This window comes from Sminthopsis crassicaudata, chromosome 1 (assembly GCF_048593235.1).
Source record: "Sminthopsis crassicaudata isolate SCR6 chromosome 1, ASM4859323v1, whole genome shotgun sequence".
NCBI lineage: Eukaryota > Metazoa > Chordata > Mammalia > Dasyuromorphia > Dasyuridae > Sminthopsis > Sminthopsis crassicaudata.
Window position 1 is genome coordinate 267,875,189 of NC_133617.1, and position 19,600 is coordinate 267,894,788.

At 34.2% G+C, this 19,600-nt stretch overlaps 1 protein-coding gene across 11 annotated transcripts in view; it reads left to right on the forward strand.

Moving 5' to 3' along the window:
- CHD7 (chromodomain helicase DNA binding protein 7) overlaps positions 1 to 19,600 on the forward strand; it is a 224,135-nt gene that overhangs the window by 137,702 nt on the left and 66,833 nt on the right. For all 11 annotated transcript variants that reach the window (XM_074278743.1, XM_074278751.1, XM_074278753.1 and 8 more), the window contains 4 exons: positions 1,511 to 1,652; positions 5,072 to 5,209; positions 6,276 to 6,341; positions 15,128 to 15,183. In XM_074278743.1, the coding sequence (XP_074134844.1) occupies positions 1,511 to 1,652; positions 5,072 to 5,209; positions 6,276 to 6,341; positions 15,128 to 15,183 (402 nt within the window). The remainder of the gene's footprint in view (positions 1 to 1,510; positions 1,653 to 5,071; positions 5,210 to 6,275; positions 6,342 to 15,127; positions 15,184 to 19,600) is intronic.

Here is a 19,600-nt window from a genome sequence, read left to right on the forward strand (position 1 = left end):
GCTAACCTGTCTTTTGCTGTGCTCCAGAGTTTTGCTTTAAGTTGTAGTGTCATTATTTCCTTATGCTTGAAGGTTTATTTTTTTTTTTGAGGGGGGGGGGCTTAGAAGCATTATTTTTCAAATAACTACTTTTTAAAAGCTGACAGCATTTAATCTAGTAGTCCAAAAGATAGCAAGTCCTACATATGATGTTTATGTAGTTACATTAACAATAATTTGGAAATTGAATTTTATTTAATAAGAGGTTAACTTTTTAAAAAATCCAGAGAACTCTGCTTCTTTTAAGGGCCATGAGGTTGAAAAGTGCTGTTCAGTGCATTGTCAGCATCCTTTTCTGTGAAATTACCAATTTCCGTGAATAAAAACTTTTTAAAGGTGGCTGAAAAGAGAATTTTTCATTTTCAAAACCATTCGGATTCCTGGGCAGTATAGTAGTGATGTAAAAATAGTTGCTACTTAGTATAGTTTCTTGCAAATATTTTATCACAAATGATAACTCATCTTAGGAAGTCTTGGTGCCAGACTAGAAACTGAAGTTGAGTGTTAGAACTAAATTTACCTTAAAAAAGAATTACCAAGTAGATCGGACAGAACTGTGTGGCTTTAGTTGGTGATAAACAATTTTATTACATTCTCTTTTCTTAAAATCCATTTTTATGTTGGCTGACCTATGTAACATTCAAATCCTGTAAGCCTTTACTCTAAACATACAGTGGAATTTCTATATTTTGTTGCATATCTTGCCAGTAACCTAGCTTCAAAAAACAATATTCTACCTTAAATATAATATGTGCCAATGCATAAAGCATACTGTTTTAATAGTAAGAAAAATAAAACAAAAATAAATATCAATACAAATTAAATTGATAAAATTATTTTAAGGTGAAATAGCTAATAAAAAAAATAAAGTCAATAGTGGTTCTTATGCTTTAATATGTTATGCCATATACCATAAATATATTTCAAAACATTGATAATATGCAAAAACACTAATAGGCAGTGTTTAAAGCCAACTGCAAAAGGCAAGGGAAGAAGATAATCACATTCCTTTCTTCCTCATCATTTAAAAAAAGGTGTTCTGACACCTTAAAAACTTGATAGTGAAATTATTTCTTAATGAATGGCTCCATGCCACAATGTATTGAGCATATATAGCTAGGATAACACAGTGATATTTTATATGATTTCTCAGAATGAATTAAGGTTTTTCTTTGTCTTGGTGAACAAATATATAGGATATGCATTTTATAGGTTTTTTTTCTTTTTTTACATCTGTTGTGATTTTTTTAAATTAGGGCAATAATTTACAATTTTCAAAAATAGAGTTTTGCCACAAGAATTTAATCTTATAGTATCTCCTTACAAAAAAGAAAAATACTGTATTATTTTATTATTGTTGATAGTTTGGGGAATATTAATCTGGGAAATGTGAGGCATGTATCCAGGGGAGAAACTTTAAAAAAAAAAAATAATCCCAACACTGACTAAGGAACTATACTTTGAATTCTAGTAATAAGAAACCAGATTCTGAAGCAAGTGCTTTGAAGAAAAAAATCAACAAGGGAAAAACAGAAGGTTCTGAAAACTCAGATTTAGAAAGAACTCCACCACCATCTCCTCCTCCTGAAGAAGATGATGACCCAGGTGTTCAGGTAAGAGTATTATTCTGATGAATGCGTTGATTAGTGGTTGGTAATTTCAGATAGCTATAAGATGCAACAGAAGCTCTCCATCTTTGTTAAAAAGATGCCTTTTTAAGATGTCTCTATTTTTGACTGGGACCTTATTTTCAGAGAGCTGAAAGTCAGAGTCCAAGATTGAATGGAGTGTGCCACTCACTCATTCTGACTAAAATTTTGTAGCTTTTGCCATAGGATCACAGGACTTAAGCCCAGAAAGGGAACTTAAGGGATCCTCTGATATCACAACCCTAATTTCACATGGCCTAGAGAGGTGTTTAAAAAATTATTTTAAAAAAAGCACCACAATAAATTCCAAAATTCCTTTTGAGAGTTTTTGAGTGATTTTTATCCCTATTCTTGGCATTAAAATATGACTAATGGTTTATAAAAATCATTTGTGTTTTTGGGCAGAAGTTCTTATAAAAATTAGTGTGCATCAGATTTAACTTTCTTAAAATTTTGTGAAGTAATCTTTTCACCATATGAAAAATTTAGACATAGAGCCATTTGTTATTAGCTCAGGAGCTTCTGTTGACTCATTATGAGACACTTTTGTGTAATGGCCATCTGGGAATTAATGGACTTCTATTTTCTAAACAATTGGTTCAGCATAAAATTTTCTGAGTTATTTTCATTTATTTCTTGAGAAATAACATATGCATCAATTGCAAAATTGTCCTTGAAATAAACATGAGAAATTTTAGTTCTCACAAACAGGGTACATGGCCTTCATTGATTGGGCTAAGAGAGATACTCAGTACACAACAGCTAGAAACCATTTCCTTTTTAGGTTCCTTGGAATCATGCCAGTATGTTCTACCAGGATGCCCTGGAATATATCTTGTGTGACATCATAGTTATCAAAGAGTAGTTATCAGGGAGTCCTACTGCAATCAGAAACCAACTCCCAGAGACCTGGGTGACTTTTTCATTACTATATAATAGATTCTCAAAGATTTTTCAAAGAAAAACATTTCATTTTTGTTTTTTTCTTTCTCTAAGAGATTTGAAATAAAATACTTATAAGATACAGGGTGCATTGCAGAGTTGTAAGTACTTTGGTTTTTTTTCTTTAGCAAAGTTTCCTGTTATCTGTGACCTCACAAAATTATATTCTTTAAGATGATCTGAAAAAAAAAAACAGTAGGTTTTTTCTTTTTAAACATAGCTTATCTAGTGATGGTATTATTCATTTAGGATAATCAAATGCTTTCCCTTTATTTTACAAAATTATTAAGGATATTAACAAGGTTAGTTGATTAATGAGATTTACTTGAGAAATTATAGTGAAAGAATGATTCTGAATTTTGTGTACTTGAGTGTTTTCTGAACCATGCTGCTTTTAATTAGGACATTTAAGACAACATTTTATGCAACAGTAAAATTGCTTTAAAATTCAGAACTTGTTCTTGGAATTTTCTCAGAAAATACTAATTTACTATAAAGAATCATTATTAAATTTTTTAGCATTTTTATATCTTGGTTCTAGAACATATAACCAAGTTTGGTGGTTTCTTCTTTTTTCTTTTTTAAACTTTTTTTTAAAAGCATATCTTTGAGTTGGCATTTTAATAAGTTATAGATTTAATAATTTATAGTAGCAGTAAAGAAAATAACTACACAAGGACATCTCTATTTTCAAAGAAGTACTTTTTCTTCATATATACTGCTCAGGAAGTGATGCTACCAACTTGTTTATCATGGTTCTTCCTGTGACATGTGTGAAGGGTGGAAGTTAAACTTCTTGAATTCTGTGACTGTAATTTTTAAATCTTAGTAAATTGCATCTAGTGATATCTGGTTCCGAAGAAAATATCACAGAATGGTACAGTAGTGAGATAATGGAAACCAATTAGTTATTCGCTCCAGCATGACCATTGTACCTGTTAACCTTTTAAAAGCATTTAAAATACATTTCTACAGAGTAAGCCTTCTGTTGCTAATGAAACTAAAGTGTTTCACTGATGCAGTTGTCAAAAATAAGCAAATTCTTCTATTTCATTCTTCCCTACAAAAGGATTGGATACAACATTGTGATAGGTACAACATTAAAAACATTAGTGTAGTATAGATATTTCAAAAGTTTTAATTGATGAAGAATCAATTTTTAGTACCTTGGATAAATGCCTTTTTGAGTATATAATTAAATGTCACAGAAGCACTGTACCATGTTACATAATGTGGAAACTCTGGGACTTGAGTTCTAATTCTCTCATTGTGATTGACCCATTAATTGACTTTAGATAAATTAGGGGTGGGGGAGGGGGTAAATATAATTTATTTCTAAGTTTTTTATGAGTAATTTTACTTAATAAGTGATTCTAAACTATAAATTGCTAAGAAAAGGGATTTCTTAGTTTCCCTGAGAAAGAGTGTAATGTCACAGAAAGCTAATTCTGGAACCCCATTCCAGAAGATTTATGTGCTATAATTAAAAAAAAAAAAAAGAAATCATTGAGATGTGATCACATAGTGTGGAATCCTAGAAAGTCTCCAATGTATTCTTAGCATCTAACTCTTCATCTAAATTTTATAGTCAACCTATCTCTATCCATAAAAATGTAACAATTCTGTTTGGATGTATGGAAATTATAAAAAGTAATTTAAATCTAGGGATTCTGCTTCATTATATCCAAATCTAAAGTTTGTTCCATTCTTGATGTGCTGTGTTGAAGAATTGCCATTCCAGTGGAAAAACAGTCTGGGAATTTAATAGACATATTTGTCATGACATATTTGTCAGAGATATAGTAACTCAATTTGGAGGAGATTTAGTACCTGTTTCAATACTGTTATGTTCTTTCCATTCGCTACATGCTTAACAAATTCTTATATATGAGTTATAGAAGAATATGGTGGCGATTCAAAACTATATGCCATTATTTCCAATCCAAGTTTTCTTTTTTCTTTAGCTTGCACCCTCCAAACTCTTTATTTTCATTCATGAATATGCCATATTGGAATGCTGGGAAAAGGTCTGGGTTTGAATCCATGCTGCAAGTACTTACAAGCTACATAATGCTGAGCAATGCACTAAACAATGTCAGGCTGTTTTTTTTTAATCCTTAAAATGGGGATAATACTTGAAAGATTCACTCTACAAGCTGTTATGAAGCTCAACTTAGATACTGTATAGAAAGTGCTTTGGAACTTTTAAGTGTTATGTAAATGTCAGTAATTATTATAAAAGTAATGTTATTTTCATCTATGTTTAACTTAGATTAAAAAAAAAATCTTGTAGAAACTATTTAAAATTGAACCAAGAACAAGAACTTTGGATTTTTAAATGATGATTTGTCAAAATTACTCTCAGCATGTACCACCCTCTTCCTTGCTTTCAACACACATGTGGAATATCAGTAATTTTTAATTTTTTTCTTTTCTTTTAGAAGAGACGCTCTAGCAGGCAGGTAAAGAGAAAGCGTTACACAGAAGACCTGGAGTTCAAGATTTCTGATGAGGAGGCAGATGATGCAGATGCTGCTGGGAGAGACTCCCCTTCAAACACCTCACAGTCCGAGCAGCAGGTCAGCTTGTGGTTGTGAATAAATAAATGAAGATGAACTGTGAATTCCTTACGTGGAAGCTGAATAGTTTAATAGACGACTGGACTTAAAGCTTAGGGGTCTTCCTCCAATGGTGGTGTAATGTGCTAAGAGAACTGAGTTGTTTTGCTGTTTCCTTTAAAGAGCTATATTCACTCAAATTTATTTTTCTACAAGCCTGTGATATGTAATTTGACACAATTCTGGAGAATTAATGGTCTCTGCTGAGGAAAAAAAATCAGAACTAGGCTACAAGGAGACTGAATTTACCTCTGAGAATTCAGTGCTATAGCTTCTATGACTTTAATAAACCACTCAAGCTTGTCTCCTGCTGTTAGGCACCATAAGAACTCCTTTATGAAATTACAGCCTTGTAGTACCCAGCAGGGTCTACTTTATTCTCTGTGCAATGTAAATGATGGATAAAATAGTTTGTATAAAATGAGGGATAGTAATATACGAATGATTATTGTAAAGTTTGAGTTTTTTTTTTTTTTTAATAGCAGTATTGTACTTTAGTTAACAAACTGATATCCCATTGAAAAATATGTTAAATTCATGTCAGTGCTTTATTTGGTAATAGGGCCACTGTTAAACTGTTACATAATGTTTTATGTGATCCCTATAGATAAAAGATGCTTAGAATAGTAGAGTGATGACTACATTTACCCTATGAATGTAGATAAAGAAGTCATGTTTTCCATTGCAACCATGTGGAGAGTATTCTATATTGGCAGTTGCAGTTTTTTAATACTTGCTAGCTTTAGGAACTGGTGAGAGTCACATTATTAAACCACAACATACCTATGAAATAATAAACACATGTATTTCTCCCCTTCTCTGTAGAGTTAATTTTCTTCGTATTTGCAGTGATCCTTACTTTAGTAATAGCTGGACTTACCATATATCAATGTCTAACAAGTACTGAATTTGAAGGGGTGAATTAGGAAGCAGCATGGAATGTTGACCTGTTTGCAAATGGCATAAAATCTTTTTGGTTTAAAAAAAAAAAAAGCATTCCAGTTGACTCATATATTTTATTTTTCAGGAATCTGTTGATGCAGAGGGTCCCGTAGTAGAGAAAATCATGAGTAGTCGATCAGTCAAAAAACAGGTAAAGAAAATTTGAACAATGAGCTTATTCCTAAAATAGGCTCTTGTTGATGTTACTTCCTCTTCCTTTTCTCCCCAGTCCTCTGTTTCACCCAAATCCATTTTGGAAGGAACCTTGATATCCAGATAATTGAACATGTTACTCCTCCTCAACAAAAAGGCACCCCTTATTGCTTATGCTGGGTTAGAGGGGATGACCTTGGGATTCTCAAAGGCTATTCCAGTGGAGCATATGTTCTTTTAGGTTCTATCAGGTTGGAAAATCTGTTGAGTATAGACTGTATGTCCTTATCTGAGACATTAAACCTGCTGTTCAGAACCAATCTAACCAAATTTGGAGAGGCTCATTATCAGAAGATTTGCCACCAAGAGATAAGTTATATTGACCACATCAATTTAAAAAGACTTCATACTAACAATTAGAGAGGTTACAATCTATTATAATTGAGGAAATGTCCACATTGGTGAAATAGTCCTTTGTAACATCTAGTTCTATAATTTTTTTATTCTGTCACATTTCCCCATCCTCCAACCCCTGACCAATGTGGGTGGGATATGGCTAAGAAAGAGAACGTATGGTATATTTTGTGTATGATATTTGTCTTGCACATATGTATTTTTAATGGATTATAAGTCTTATAGGGAAATCTAGAATTAGGATGTTTTCATTCAAATGTTATCTTGCTTTTCAGTTTTTAGACTTCAATCTGTTTATCTAAGTTGATTGGAGATGATTCTCTTTACCATGTTTTGTATTTTGGTGGGAGTGGGGAGTGGTAATAGTAGTAGGGGATGTGAAGTGGGAAGTTCTTTGTATTATACTTTTAGTCAACAAGATTTTTCACTATTCCTTTCCCCCACTTTTTGTGAGTCTTTTTACTTATACCAATGAAATTTTTATTACTGTCTCTACTGTTACTGTGGAGGTGGAATACATGACTATTTCTAATGTAAATTCAGATGACAGTGTGACTCATTCTGAAGCATTTAGAGATGTACAAAGTTCATGTACATATGACAAAGTGATCCGGGTGCACTTATAAAACTAGCCCCTAATAATAATAATAATAATAATAATAATAATAACATTGGAAATGAATTTTTTTTATAATTTTAGTTCTAAGTACCTCATTTCAGATGACTTCTTGTTCAAACAAGAGAAAACAGTTTGAATAAATGTTCTACTTAGCTTAAATCATCATGTACTTTTAAGAGTTCCCTTAGATATACCCAACATCTAAACTTTCCTGCTTCAGTTGAGATTATTTCCCTTCTCTCCATTACTGAGGTTGATAACCTTGAAATTTTGCATAACTTTCCCTTCTTTCTCATCTTCTATAATCAATCACTTGACAAGTTTTCCAAGTCTATATTTCTTGAATCTGCCCCTTTGATTCTGCTCACAAGGCTACCATCTTTGGTTGGGCCTTCCTCATTTCTCCTATATTTTTGTAAGTCTCTTATTTGGTCACCCTGCTTTCAGTTTTTCTTTTCTTCAATACCTCTTTAAAGCTACATAATATAACTATCCCAAAAAGCAATAGCAAAATATGTGTGGAGGGAAATATACATTGACTCTTTGGAAATATTAAAAAACCAAACATGAATATCTGAATTTTGATCTCTTCTTATAAAACAAGTTATGAATCAGGGTAAAAAAATTTTTTTTCAATGAAAACTTAGCATTATTTACTCTAAAAAGGCTGTATTTCTGTTTCATTAAGGCTTATAGTGCCAGTTTATTTAAGAATTGTAGAGTTTTGGGAAAATATTGCATACTTGACCTAGCTTTAAAGAATAATCTCCTTCAGCGAGTCAAGTGACTCATTTGCCTAAGTAGCATCTTGTTTGGATAGAACAAATCAATTTTGATTTAGTTGATAGTGCTTCAGTAGTCATATCCAGCAGGTTTGGTGTTTCAGATTATAATTAGGCCACAATTATTCAGTAGCTAATTATTCATTCTTTGGATTATATAGGGCATTGTTTCTCTTTTCTCCTATTTTACCTATATTTTTATCTTTTCATTATTCATTAGCAACCCCAGTAAAAGAAAAGTGGGCTTTAGAGGTAGTAGTGGTGGTAGAATTTAAGAATAGGTATATGCTCTTCACAAAATTTACAGTTTAATAGAGATAATAAAATCAATATCAATATATATGTCAGAGAGGAATATGGAGGTAGCATTGATGAGAATGAAGAAATCTATTCAAATGACTTCTGTTAGCAAATACTTATCAAATATCTACTATGTGCTTATAAAATATTTATGATTACAAATACAGAGAATTAAATATTCCCTATTTGTAAGAATTTAGAGTATTTGTCTTGAGGACAAATCATAGTAAAAATATAAATAGAAAGTGAATAAATTCAAAAATATACAAAGGAGTTAAATATGAAATAGTTTCAGAGAGAAGGAACTGGCAGTTAGGGTGATCAAGAAAGGCATCATATAAGAGATAGTGCTTGAGCTACATCTTAAAGGAAGAGAGATTCTGTGAGGTGAGATCAGGCATGAAACATGGCCACCACAGAGCAAACAGATCAGAAAGGAAATGTCATAGTAAGTGGAACAGAGAAGATCAATGTGGTTGGATGGCAGCATATAAGAATGAGAATAATGACCATTGAGGCTAGAAAGATAGGTGAGGGTCAGGTTGTGAAGGACTTAAGCTAAACAAAGGTATTTATATGGAGAGTCATTGCACTTGAGTGAGTAGGGGTGTTGCCCCTCACTAGCCTTAAGAAAAATTGCTTTGGAAGCTTTGTGTAGATGGACGGAAATGAGGGATTTGAGGCAGGGAGACCAATTAGGAGGCTTTTGTAGTCATCTGGGTGAGGGTCACAAAGGCTTGAACTAAGATGGTAGTAGATGGATCAGTGATTTAGAGCTGAAAGGAAAGGACTTTGTAGGTCATCCTCTCAGTTTATAAAGGAAGAAGCTGAGGACCAAAAAGATTAAATTAAGAGATTTGTCACACAGTAAATGACAAAACTAGGATTCCAATCTGGTACTCTGACTCCAAATTCAGTATTTTTCTTCACATCTTGTTTTCCCTAAATGGGCTGTAACTTAAGGGATTAAAAAATAGAATTATTATTTAATGCCTTGAGACCAAGCAGTTCAGAGAGTACAGACCAAATAGAGATTCAGAAAGGCCCTGGAACTACAATTTTTATTGGTATGGGGAAACCTTTAGATGAAATCCCTCTTTCCAGGACAGGTCAGCACTTTCTCTGTAACAGCACAGTAACAGGGAGTTGCTTATATTACTGAGAGTGTAGGCCCACAGTTACACAAGTAACTGAATCTACTGATTCACAGATGGTACTTGAGCTCAGATCTATCTGATTCCATATTAGGAATTGAAAGTATAAGAATAAGGTGCTGAGAACTTTAATTAAGTGATCCCTTCTAAAATATAAGCTGCTTTAGGAAGAGATAAGGTCTTTTTTATACTTTTATCTTCCACTGCCCCTCACATAGCCCCTTAAATACAGTCAACAGATACTTTATGAATGAATGATGAAATCCAACTAGTGTCTAAGTTTTTTGTTGATAGGAATTATTTCATACAACTTAAAAAAATAATTTCAATTTCTGTCACTGTGCTGAGATTGATTGTGTGCTCGATAAAATAATTTTATCACTTAATTATATTTGGAGAAAACATTAGAAATTACTATTTGCTTACAAATTCTCTTACTAAAGGACTGTTCTTTCTGCTCACTAATCCTAGAATCTTTCGCTTCCATGGCTTTCTGTTCCTTACTTGTGAATCTTGATCCTCAGCATTGATTTCTCTTCTGTTCTAGGGCTCCTGGACATCACTGGAAAAGTCTGTCTAAAATAAAAAATCAAGCTTACTTACTTCATCTCCTTTCTAACCTCAGTTGGGCTCTTGCTGAAGTTTGGCAGTTCTATTTACTCGATGCCTATTGATTCTCTATTTCATTCCTTATTGACTTCCAAAATTCCTTTCCTTTTTCCTCCTTGAGGTATTTAGCTAGGGACTCCTTCAGCCACCCTCCCTCGTTCTTCCTATCATGAGATACTTTTCTTAGAAAAAGATACTTCTGTTCTTATTCTTGCCTTTGATCCCATTTGCTCCTATATCCACAAGGACCAAGTTCCAATAAATATTGCTTTTTTATCACACATCTTCTGTCTCTCACCATTTTGCCTTACAGACATATTCAGCTCTTTTAAATCTCAAACTCCTCATCTCAAGAAGTTTACCTTCTATTAGGGGGTTGGGGGAGGGGAGAGAGAGAGAAAGGGAGGGAGGGAGGGAGGAAGAGAGGGGAAGGAGAGGGGGGGAGGAGTGTGTGTGTGTATATACACATACAGAGAATACACATAAAAATAAAAGTTAAAAAAATAAATACACATAAATATAAAATAGCTAAATAAATGTCAGTTAGTCAGGGAGAGTGCTGTCAGTTGGGTAACCAGGAAAGGACTTCATGTAGAAAGTTGTACTTGATCAGTATCCTAGAGAGATCCCATGAGGCAGATATGATGAGAAACTGCATTCCAGTCATGGAATTGGATGGGGGTGGGAGATAAGGGGGTGGGGAAGACTAGTGCAAAGGCACAGAAAGAAAGGAAATGAAGTGACATGTAGAGAAGAGAGAAAATCTGGTTTGGCTGGAACATCTGACATTTAGAACTAAACTAGATTGCAATCTCCTCCATGAATTTTTTCCTTGATTTTTGTGAAAAAACAGTCAATTAAAACAAACAAACAAACAAACAAACCTTCCCCTCAGATCAGAACTTCTTATTTTAAGAAGTTCTTTGATGAACTTATTATATTATAATATTATACAATATAGTTAGCTGCCATGTCTTCCTACTGAGGTTTAAACTTCATGGGGGAAGGAATTATCTTATGTTAAAATATTGCCTTTGCCCAATGCCTAACATGGTACTCTGTGCACAGTCAATATGAACCTATTATATGTTTTGCTATTATTGTTCATTTATTTCAGTTATGTTTGACTCTTCATGACCCCATTCGAGGTTTTCTTGACAAAGATACTGGAGTGTTTTGCTATTTACTTCACCAGCTTATTTTATAAGTGAGGAAATAGAGGCACAGTTAAGTGACTTGTCCAGGATCACCAGCTAGTAAGTGTTTGATGCTGAATTTGAACTCGTGAAGATGAGTCTTTCTGATTTTAGTCTAGCAGTGTATCCAATAGAACACCTAGCTGCCCCTCTGTTGAATGAATGAACACTTTTTATTAGCAGTTTTAATTAGGCTTGCTAGAGGGAGAGGGTTGCAAATTCATGTTAAAGTAACATTTGAAGGCTTTGTGTATATTATAGTTGTTGATCCTATTGTCTTTTCCCTTATTATGGATAATTGTTTCATAAGAAGTCAATTAAAGGGGCAGCTAAATGATGCTGTGGAGAGAGTACCAGCCCTAAAGTCAGAAGGACTTGAGTTCAAATTTGGCCTCAGATACTTATACTTCCCACCTGTGTGACCTTGGACATGTCACTTAACCCCAATTGCCTCAGCAAAAAAAAAAAAAAAAAGTCAATTAAAACCTTTAAGAAATTTTACTTTCTATTGGTAACATTCTTGACATAAAGATTTTGGTTCTATAAAGAAAAAAAATGAAAGTAATACCTGCACTCACGCAAATAGTCTGGGTTCTACTTAATGCAAAAAATATAAAAATAGTTTCTGGGGTTTGGGACAGAGAGAAAAGGAGATCAGGATAGCCTTTAGTTTATCCTTGAATGTAATCTGTGGGTTCTAGGAAGTAGAGGTGGTGAAGGGGAGCATTGTATGGAGGCATTTTTGAAATGAAAATGGGAGATGCAATATTTTAAATGAGGAGGAGCAAGTAGTCTATATTGCCAGAAATGTAGAATGTATGAGAGAAAATAGTTTAAAATCAGTTTGGCAAAAATAGCTTTTAAAAAATTACTCTAATACTAGTTTTGTTGTTTTGCTATATATGGCTTTTATTTCCTCTTTTGTGACTCTCTAAATTGGTAATAAATTAAGTGCTTAAGAAAGGCTAATGGGTTTTAGGCCCCATTTTAGTATGAAAAGGAGCTGATTTGCTTTCCTGGATAGCTCCAACAGTAATGACAGTTTGCTTCATGGTGTTTGGGACTTTTCAATTTAAATGGAAAACTGAGCATTAGAATTTCAGTTCATGGTATCCATTTTTAAGTTAAAAATATTTAAATATTGGATTGCTGCTTTTTTTGTTGTTGTTGGCAATAAGACCATAGAACACTAAATTTTTGTTCACAGGGATTAACTCAAATACACAGCAGCTTTTTAAAACATTATTTTGACTAGTTCTTATGTTTTGGAAATTTAGTCATTACATAGGAGATGTCCTGGACTATTTCTAAGTATTAATTGGAAGCACTTATAGCACAAAATGCTCTCTTTGATCTGTGTGGGTAGCTGTAGTAGAGAGAATACTGAAATTCAAATGAGGCAACATTGGTTTATATCCTAGCTCTGCCAATTCTAGTGATGTGACTCTAGGTAAGCCATGTCATTTCTGCAAGAGCTCATTTCCTATCTATAAAATGAGGATACTGTTTGCCATTCTTTCCCACAATTTAGTAAAACTAACATTTATTGAGCACCTGTATGTGGAAGATGCTATGTAGGTACAAAGACAAAAGCAGTTCCTGTTCTAAAGGAACTTGTATGGTGTTTAACCATAGGTTATTTATGAAGATCAAATGAGATCAGTTGTCTTGGTCTTTGAGATGATTGTGTCAGCTGCAGATGCTTCTTAAAATAGAGCTAAATTCTATGTTTGTGTTTATGGCATGTACCCATACTTTTTAAGCATTTTAGGACTCTGGTGCTTCACATAGATCACAAGCCAAAATGCAGTGGCCAGTGGAGGCAGGAAAATAAATATTGATGATAGGAAATATGATGGTCATGGGTTCATCAAATCATAAATCTAGGGTTTTTGTGGGAAATTTTCACTGAGCTCCAATGAACAGACTACAGAGTGCCTGGCATATAGAAGTTCCTGATAAATGGTACGAAGGAAGGAAATCAGACTTCAGTTAGTTTATTTAAACTTTGTAACATATCCAAAAGGCAGCTAGATGGCACAGTGGATAGAACACTAATATCAGGAAGACCTGAGCTCAAATCAGGTCTCAGATACTTAGTAGCTGTGTGACCTTGGGCAAGTCATTTAACCTCTATTGGGATAATAAACAGCATTTACCACACAGTTATTTTGAGGATCAGATGAGGTAATATTTGTAAAGCACTTGGCACAGTGCATAGTAGATGTTTAATAAATACAATTTCCTTTCTTCCAATAAGATGACTTCCAACTGACTTTTCCATTTTCAAATTGGAATTATATAAATGAATAAATCTTAAAGCACAGGGCACAACAGAAGAAGAGTGGGGGAGATGAAAAGTAAAATGAGTTTTGGAGAAATTATTATCCAAATGGATGACTTAACTTTTGTTTCCATAATTTGAAGTTCCTTCTGCTGGGTCACCAAGTATGTAGGGAACACATTTCTTTTTATTTATTTCAGCAAAGATTAACAGTCTGCAACAAAGATGGCCTACCTCCTTTTACATTTATTGTAGAATACATCCTTCATCATGGGGGTAGGGCATACTAACACTGTGACATTTTATTAACTGGCCATTGTGGTAGTCATTCATTTTCTATGGAGCCACTAATAGTTATTGGTCATACTGTGGACCCTTATTCCAGTCCCTTTTTGGTAGAATCTTCAGACTTCTTTGTGTTCTTCACCCATTTGTTCTTACATTTCTTCACAAAAGCCACATGATAACCTTACACCATAGCTTGGCCATCCTTTTAATAGAATATAAAGACAATTCCTAAACATCTGTAAATACTATTCATTTTTACATCCATATCCTATCTTATCACACCTTCTAAAAGAAAATGAGCACATCTTAATCTGCTTAACACTGAAACCAAATTGTAGGAGAAGGAAAGAACCTCAAAGATTGAGACACAAACTTAAAATAACAAAGTATTGTTATCTCCCATAAATACATGCTAGTATTCCTGAAATGGGAGATGTTACAGACAGTTTTAAGTTTGAATATCCTTGTTTTTAATGCCATATATTACATGTCATCCTTACTTGAATGCAGTATTTTGGGTGTTAATTTAATTTGGCTGCTATGTACGTGTGACATCTTGTTGGAGAAAATTTAATTGTACTACTGAGTAAAACTAAAGCCATGCATAGTGATGCATTAAAATTATAGCACAAGAACGGGCATTAGTTTTATGTGTTTTTTGTTTAGAGTTATTAACTATATGAGGACTAAACTTGCTTTAAACTATTTTAAAACATTACAAAACCCACAATGTAAAGTTGCCATGAGCCAGCCAAAAATAATACATATGGCATTTAGGAGTACAGTTGCTAATTGGCTACTGCCTGAGAAAATGGTACACTTGGCGTCTACTTAACGCTGTGGGTTTGGCAGAAAGCCAGATTTGGGGTCAAGTTGTTGTGAATGAAGCTGCATGTGGTTAGGGAGGAGTTAAAATGATTCATGTCTTAGAAGTTAGAGTAGGCAGAGGATAAGCTGTTGTAGGGAACGCTTTACACATACAAGCATTCCATCTTACTCTTCTCCATTGAACTACAGCATACTTTTTTTTCCCTGAAAGGTGAAAGCATTCTATCCTTTGGTGGGAGGGGATAATTAAGCTGCTAAATGTCTCAGTAGATGATTTTAGGCATATTGCTGAAAATTTCTTTTGTTGCAGAAGGAGTCTGGAGAAGAGGTGGAAGTAGAGGAATTCTATGTGAAATACAAAAACTTGTAAGTAAATTGTTATTCTGGGGACAAGGGCAGTCATTTTGAAAATTTCAATCATTTTGTACAAATAATGTTTTGACTATTGATCACATAAATTTATTTTTATCTGACCAATATTAATTCTTTGGTGACTTAAACTTCTGTGAGAAGCAAAATGCATGAGATTTTTAAAGCATTTCTTATGAATTGTTTTCTTTGAAAAGTCTCTAATTGGTGTATAATGAATGTTTGCTAATATCCTTGCCTAATAAATGAGAAGAATTTATAGGAAAAAAATCAGCTTAGTAAAAATGAATGAAAGAAGCTCTGTACTACAATTTCTCCCCAACCTCACTAATAAGCATATTGAAAGATAAGCTTTCTAAATGAACTTAAGTATTAAAGAAGGATATACAAAAGGAATTGCATCATTGGAGGTATTGAATTCAGTGGGCCAAATTTTATAGCTATTAATGGGCAAAAGAATAGGGTATGAGTAGGAAACAAAAATAATGCTAAGCTGATCTGATTAAGAAATACCGTAAAAACAAAACAATAACACAAAACAAAATGGTCATTTTTGCTCCCTAAGAGAAAAGGTAGAAATACTGATTCAAGGTAGCAATTAGAAAAACTGGTTATTCTCTGTAATTGGCTAACTACTATAAAGAGATCATCTTGGACAAGGTTAATTTCTCTGGACATTGGTAGCCACGAGTAACTTTAGTGTAATTTTTAGCAGTTTAGGTAACCTAAATATTATACTTCACTTGAGAAAATATCAGAAAATTATCAAGATCTAATATCAGTTTAAAAAAAAAGAATAACTTTTAATAAATATGTTAGATTATGACTATTAATAACTACATTAGTATTTTAAATTCTGAAGATTTTCCAAGATGTTATAACCTGGTATTATCAAATTAGATGGTAGAATCAAGATCTTTAAAAAAAAAAAAAATCTCAACAGGTTAGAATTACAACACAAACTTAATAAAATGAAATTTCATAAATGTAAGGATATTAATTTGGATTTTTCAAAAATCTGCTTCACAAATATGAGATTGAAGAAATGTGGCTAGATAACAATTCCTATGAAGGAGATGGGTGTTTTCATATACTCTTTTCGTATATTCATTGATAATGTGATATGGTAACTCAGAAAGCTAATGCAAGTTTTGAAGTCTTTACTATGCCCAGAACAAGAGTAGTGATCATTTTATTGTGCTCCACTTTGCCAGACCACATCTAGAATATTGTATTCAGTTCTTTGCCACATTTAGTAATTGGCAATAAGATAGAAGAAAGAGCTAATGAAATGGTAAAGGGATTGAAGACCATGCCTAGCAAAATAAAAGGAACTGGAGGTTTTTATAACTTGGTAAGAGAAGCTTTAGAAAGGAACATGGTAGATGTCTTCAAGTGTGTGAAGGGAAATTCTGTAGAAAAAGAATTAGACTTGTTCTTCCTTGCCCTGGTAGCAGAACTAGAAGCAATGCATAGAAGTTACAGAGAAAGTTTTGGAATCAATGTAGGGGAAAAATAAAAGCCTGCCTATCAAGTAATAGCTGTCCAGAATTAGAAAGGGCATAACTTTAGAGAAACTCAGTTCTTTTTCTTTACTCATTGACCACTTATGACATACTAAAAGGAATTCCTTCCTAGGTACAGGTTGCACTAGATGAGAAAGTCTTTCAACTATGAAATTATTTGATTAATCTTTGTGGTTTTTCAGATGATTTTATACCATCAAGGAAGGCATGAATGATGGAACAGTTAAAAAACTTGGGTTCTGGTCTTAGATTTGCCACTATCTATTTAGGCAAACTACTTAAGTTGGCTGGGTCTCAGTGTCCTCGTCTTTAAAATAATGAAGTTAGATAAGATGATTTCTTAAGATTTTTTCATTTCTAACGTTCCTTGATTCTAACAGAAAAACTGGTGTATGTGTGTGTTTCATCTTATTCAGGTCATTCTGTATAATCTTTCAAGAACGTGCAACCAGACCATGGACACTGATATTAAGACAGGATTCCTAACCTAGAAACATTTTTAAAAATACATCTTTAATGTTCAGAAAAAATGATTTTAATTTAATTTAAAATTCTTTAGGAGTTAATGATAGTAATAGAAGAGTAAAGAGTAAAACATAAATTGGGATTACTTTGTAGAGTCATCTCAGTACTACAAATTGACAATAAGATTTGGGGTGTATATTCAAGGAAACATCACAAGGACAATATTCATTGATTGTTAGGATTACTAAGTGAGAACTGAGGTTGTCTGGATAGTGACAAGGTGAGAATTCAGGTTTTCTGGACAATTACAAGGTGAGAACTCAGGTTGACTTGATAGAGGGGGCAAGCTCATTGGCTGGGGTGGTTCTTCCCAGAAGCCCTTGCATTATCCCACGCCCATTCTCTGGGAGAATAAAAGAAGAGGACTCTCAGAGAAAGAGGAAGACTCTGAATTGCATCAGGCTTGACGGGGCTCTCTGCAGGAAGGGAAGTCACTTCTTTGGACAAGAGTTAACAGCAACTGCCTGGAGACAACGGTTCATTACAGGAAGAAGAATCTGTCGGAGAGATTTGAGTAGAAGACACAGCAGATCTCTTCCCAGAGAGCGATCCAGCAGCTTCTGGAGACGACAGCTCGCTACATTTGGCGCCCAACGTGGGGCAAGGACTTTTACTTATCCTGACAAGAAGAGCTAGACTCAGACCTTTGCAATTTGGCGCCCGAACAGGGACAGACACAGTCCTGATTCCAGTGGAAAAGCTTCCAATCTAGATCTCAGTCTCTCTGACCCAGAACCGTGAGTAACGAGGAAACTTTGTTAAAGATTAAGTGAGCGTGCTAATAGATAAATAAGGAACTTAACTTGTTAAGGGCTAAACCAGGAATCTCTTATAGCTGAAATGGGGCAGATGTTAGCTATATTCAATCCCTGGACCTCAGCCGACTCAACCTCAGCCCCAGACGCAACCTCAGCTCCATTCAGGAGTGGTACTATAGAGAGTATAATCAACATAATTGAGGAGCAGAGTTTACTTGTAACCTGGGTACAGATTGCTAAACTCTTGGCTGCATTAAAACGCACATCCCCTTGGTTCTTAGAGGAAGAAAAGATAGATGTAGATAAATGGAAGCTAGTGGGATATGAAATGAAAGAATTTCAAGCAAAAAATGGGCCTCGTTCAATTTCTGCAGAAGTATTTTATATCTACAACATAGTTCAATTAGCCTTAAACTATCAAGCAAGTTGTAGGAGAAGGAAAAGTTCTAAAAATGAACAGAGGAGGAAGTGTGAGGAAAAAAGGAAAGATCAAGATCTTTCCCTAGAGCAAGAGGATTTAAATGAGGAATTATGGTATGATTCTCTTGAAGAAGCTTCAACCCTGCCTAGAGAACAGATTATTGACAGGCCCACATCAACCCCACCTTCAGAGATGGAGGAAGAAAGAGGGGAAGAGGCAGAAACACAAACAGAATTGCCTGTGAAGCAGCCTAAGCCTATGACAAGATTAGAAAAAGCATTGGTTAAAGCTAAGAGAGAAGGACAGGATATAAGTGATTTTATACATGCATATCCTGTGATTGAAAATACTGACTCTGTAGGTAAAAAAAGGAGAAGATATGCACCTTTAGATTTGAATAAAATTAAGGATTTGAAAAAAGGTTGTACCCTTTATGGGGCTACATCAGCTTATGTCAAAATGTTACTAGATGGTTTGTCTTATGAAGTCCTAACCCCGAATGATTGGAAATCCATAGCAAGGACATGTCTGGAACCTGGAGAAAATTTATTATGGCTTGCAGAATTTCATGAATTATGTAAAATTCAAGTCAGATGCAATTTGGAAATAGGAGTTAACACACAATTCACTTTTGAGCACTTAGCTGGTGAAGGTCAGTATGGGGAGAATTCGGAACAGATTAATTATACCATGACAATATATGAACAAATTGCTAAGGCTGCAATAAAAGCTTGGGGTGTCCTTCCTGGACAGAAAGATCGTGGAGAGGCTTTCACTAAAATACAGCAAGGTCCCAATGAACCTTTTGCAGATTTTGTGGGACGTTTGCAAACTGCTGTTAAAAGAACTATTGGAGAAAATTCAGCTACAGAAATAATGACCAGACATCTGGCTAAGGAAAATGCCAATGAGATTTGCAAAAGAATTATATGGGGATTAGACAAAGATGCTCCTTTAGAGGAGATCATAAGACGCTGTGCTACAGTGGGAACAAATGCTTTTTACACCCGGACAATGATGAATGTGGAAAGACAGGGTCCCTCCTGGCAAAGGCCTTCTAGAGAAACTCGGCGATGTTTTCAATGTGGAAAAATTGGGCATCTAAGAGCTCAGTGTAGGTATGGAGATACAGTGAGAAGACAGGGTGAAAGAAGACCTAAAACCCCATGTCCAAAATGCAACAG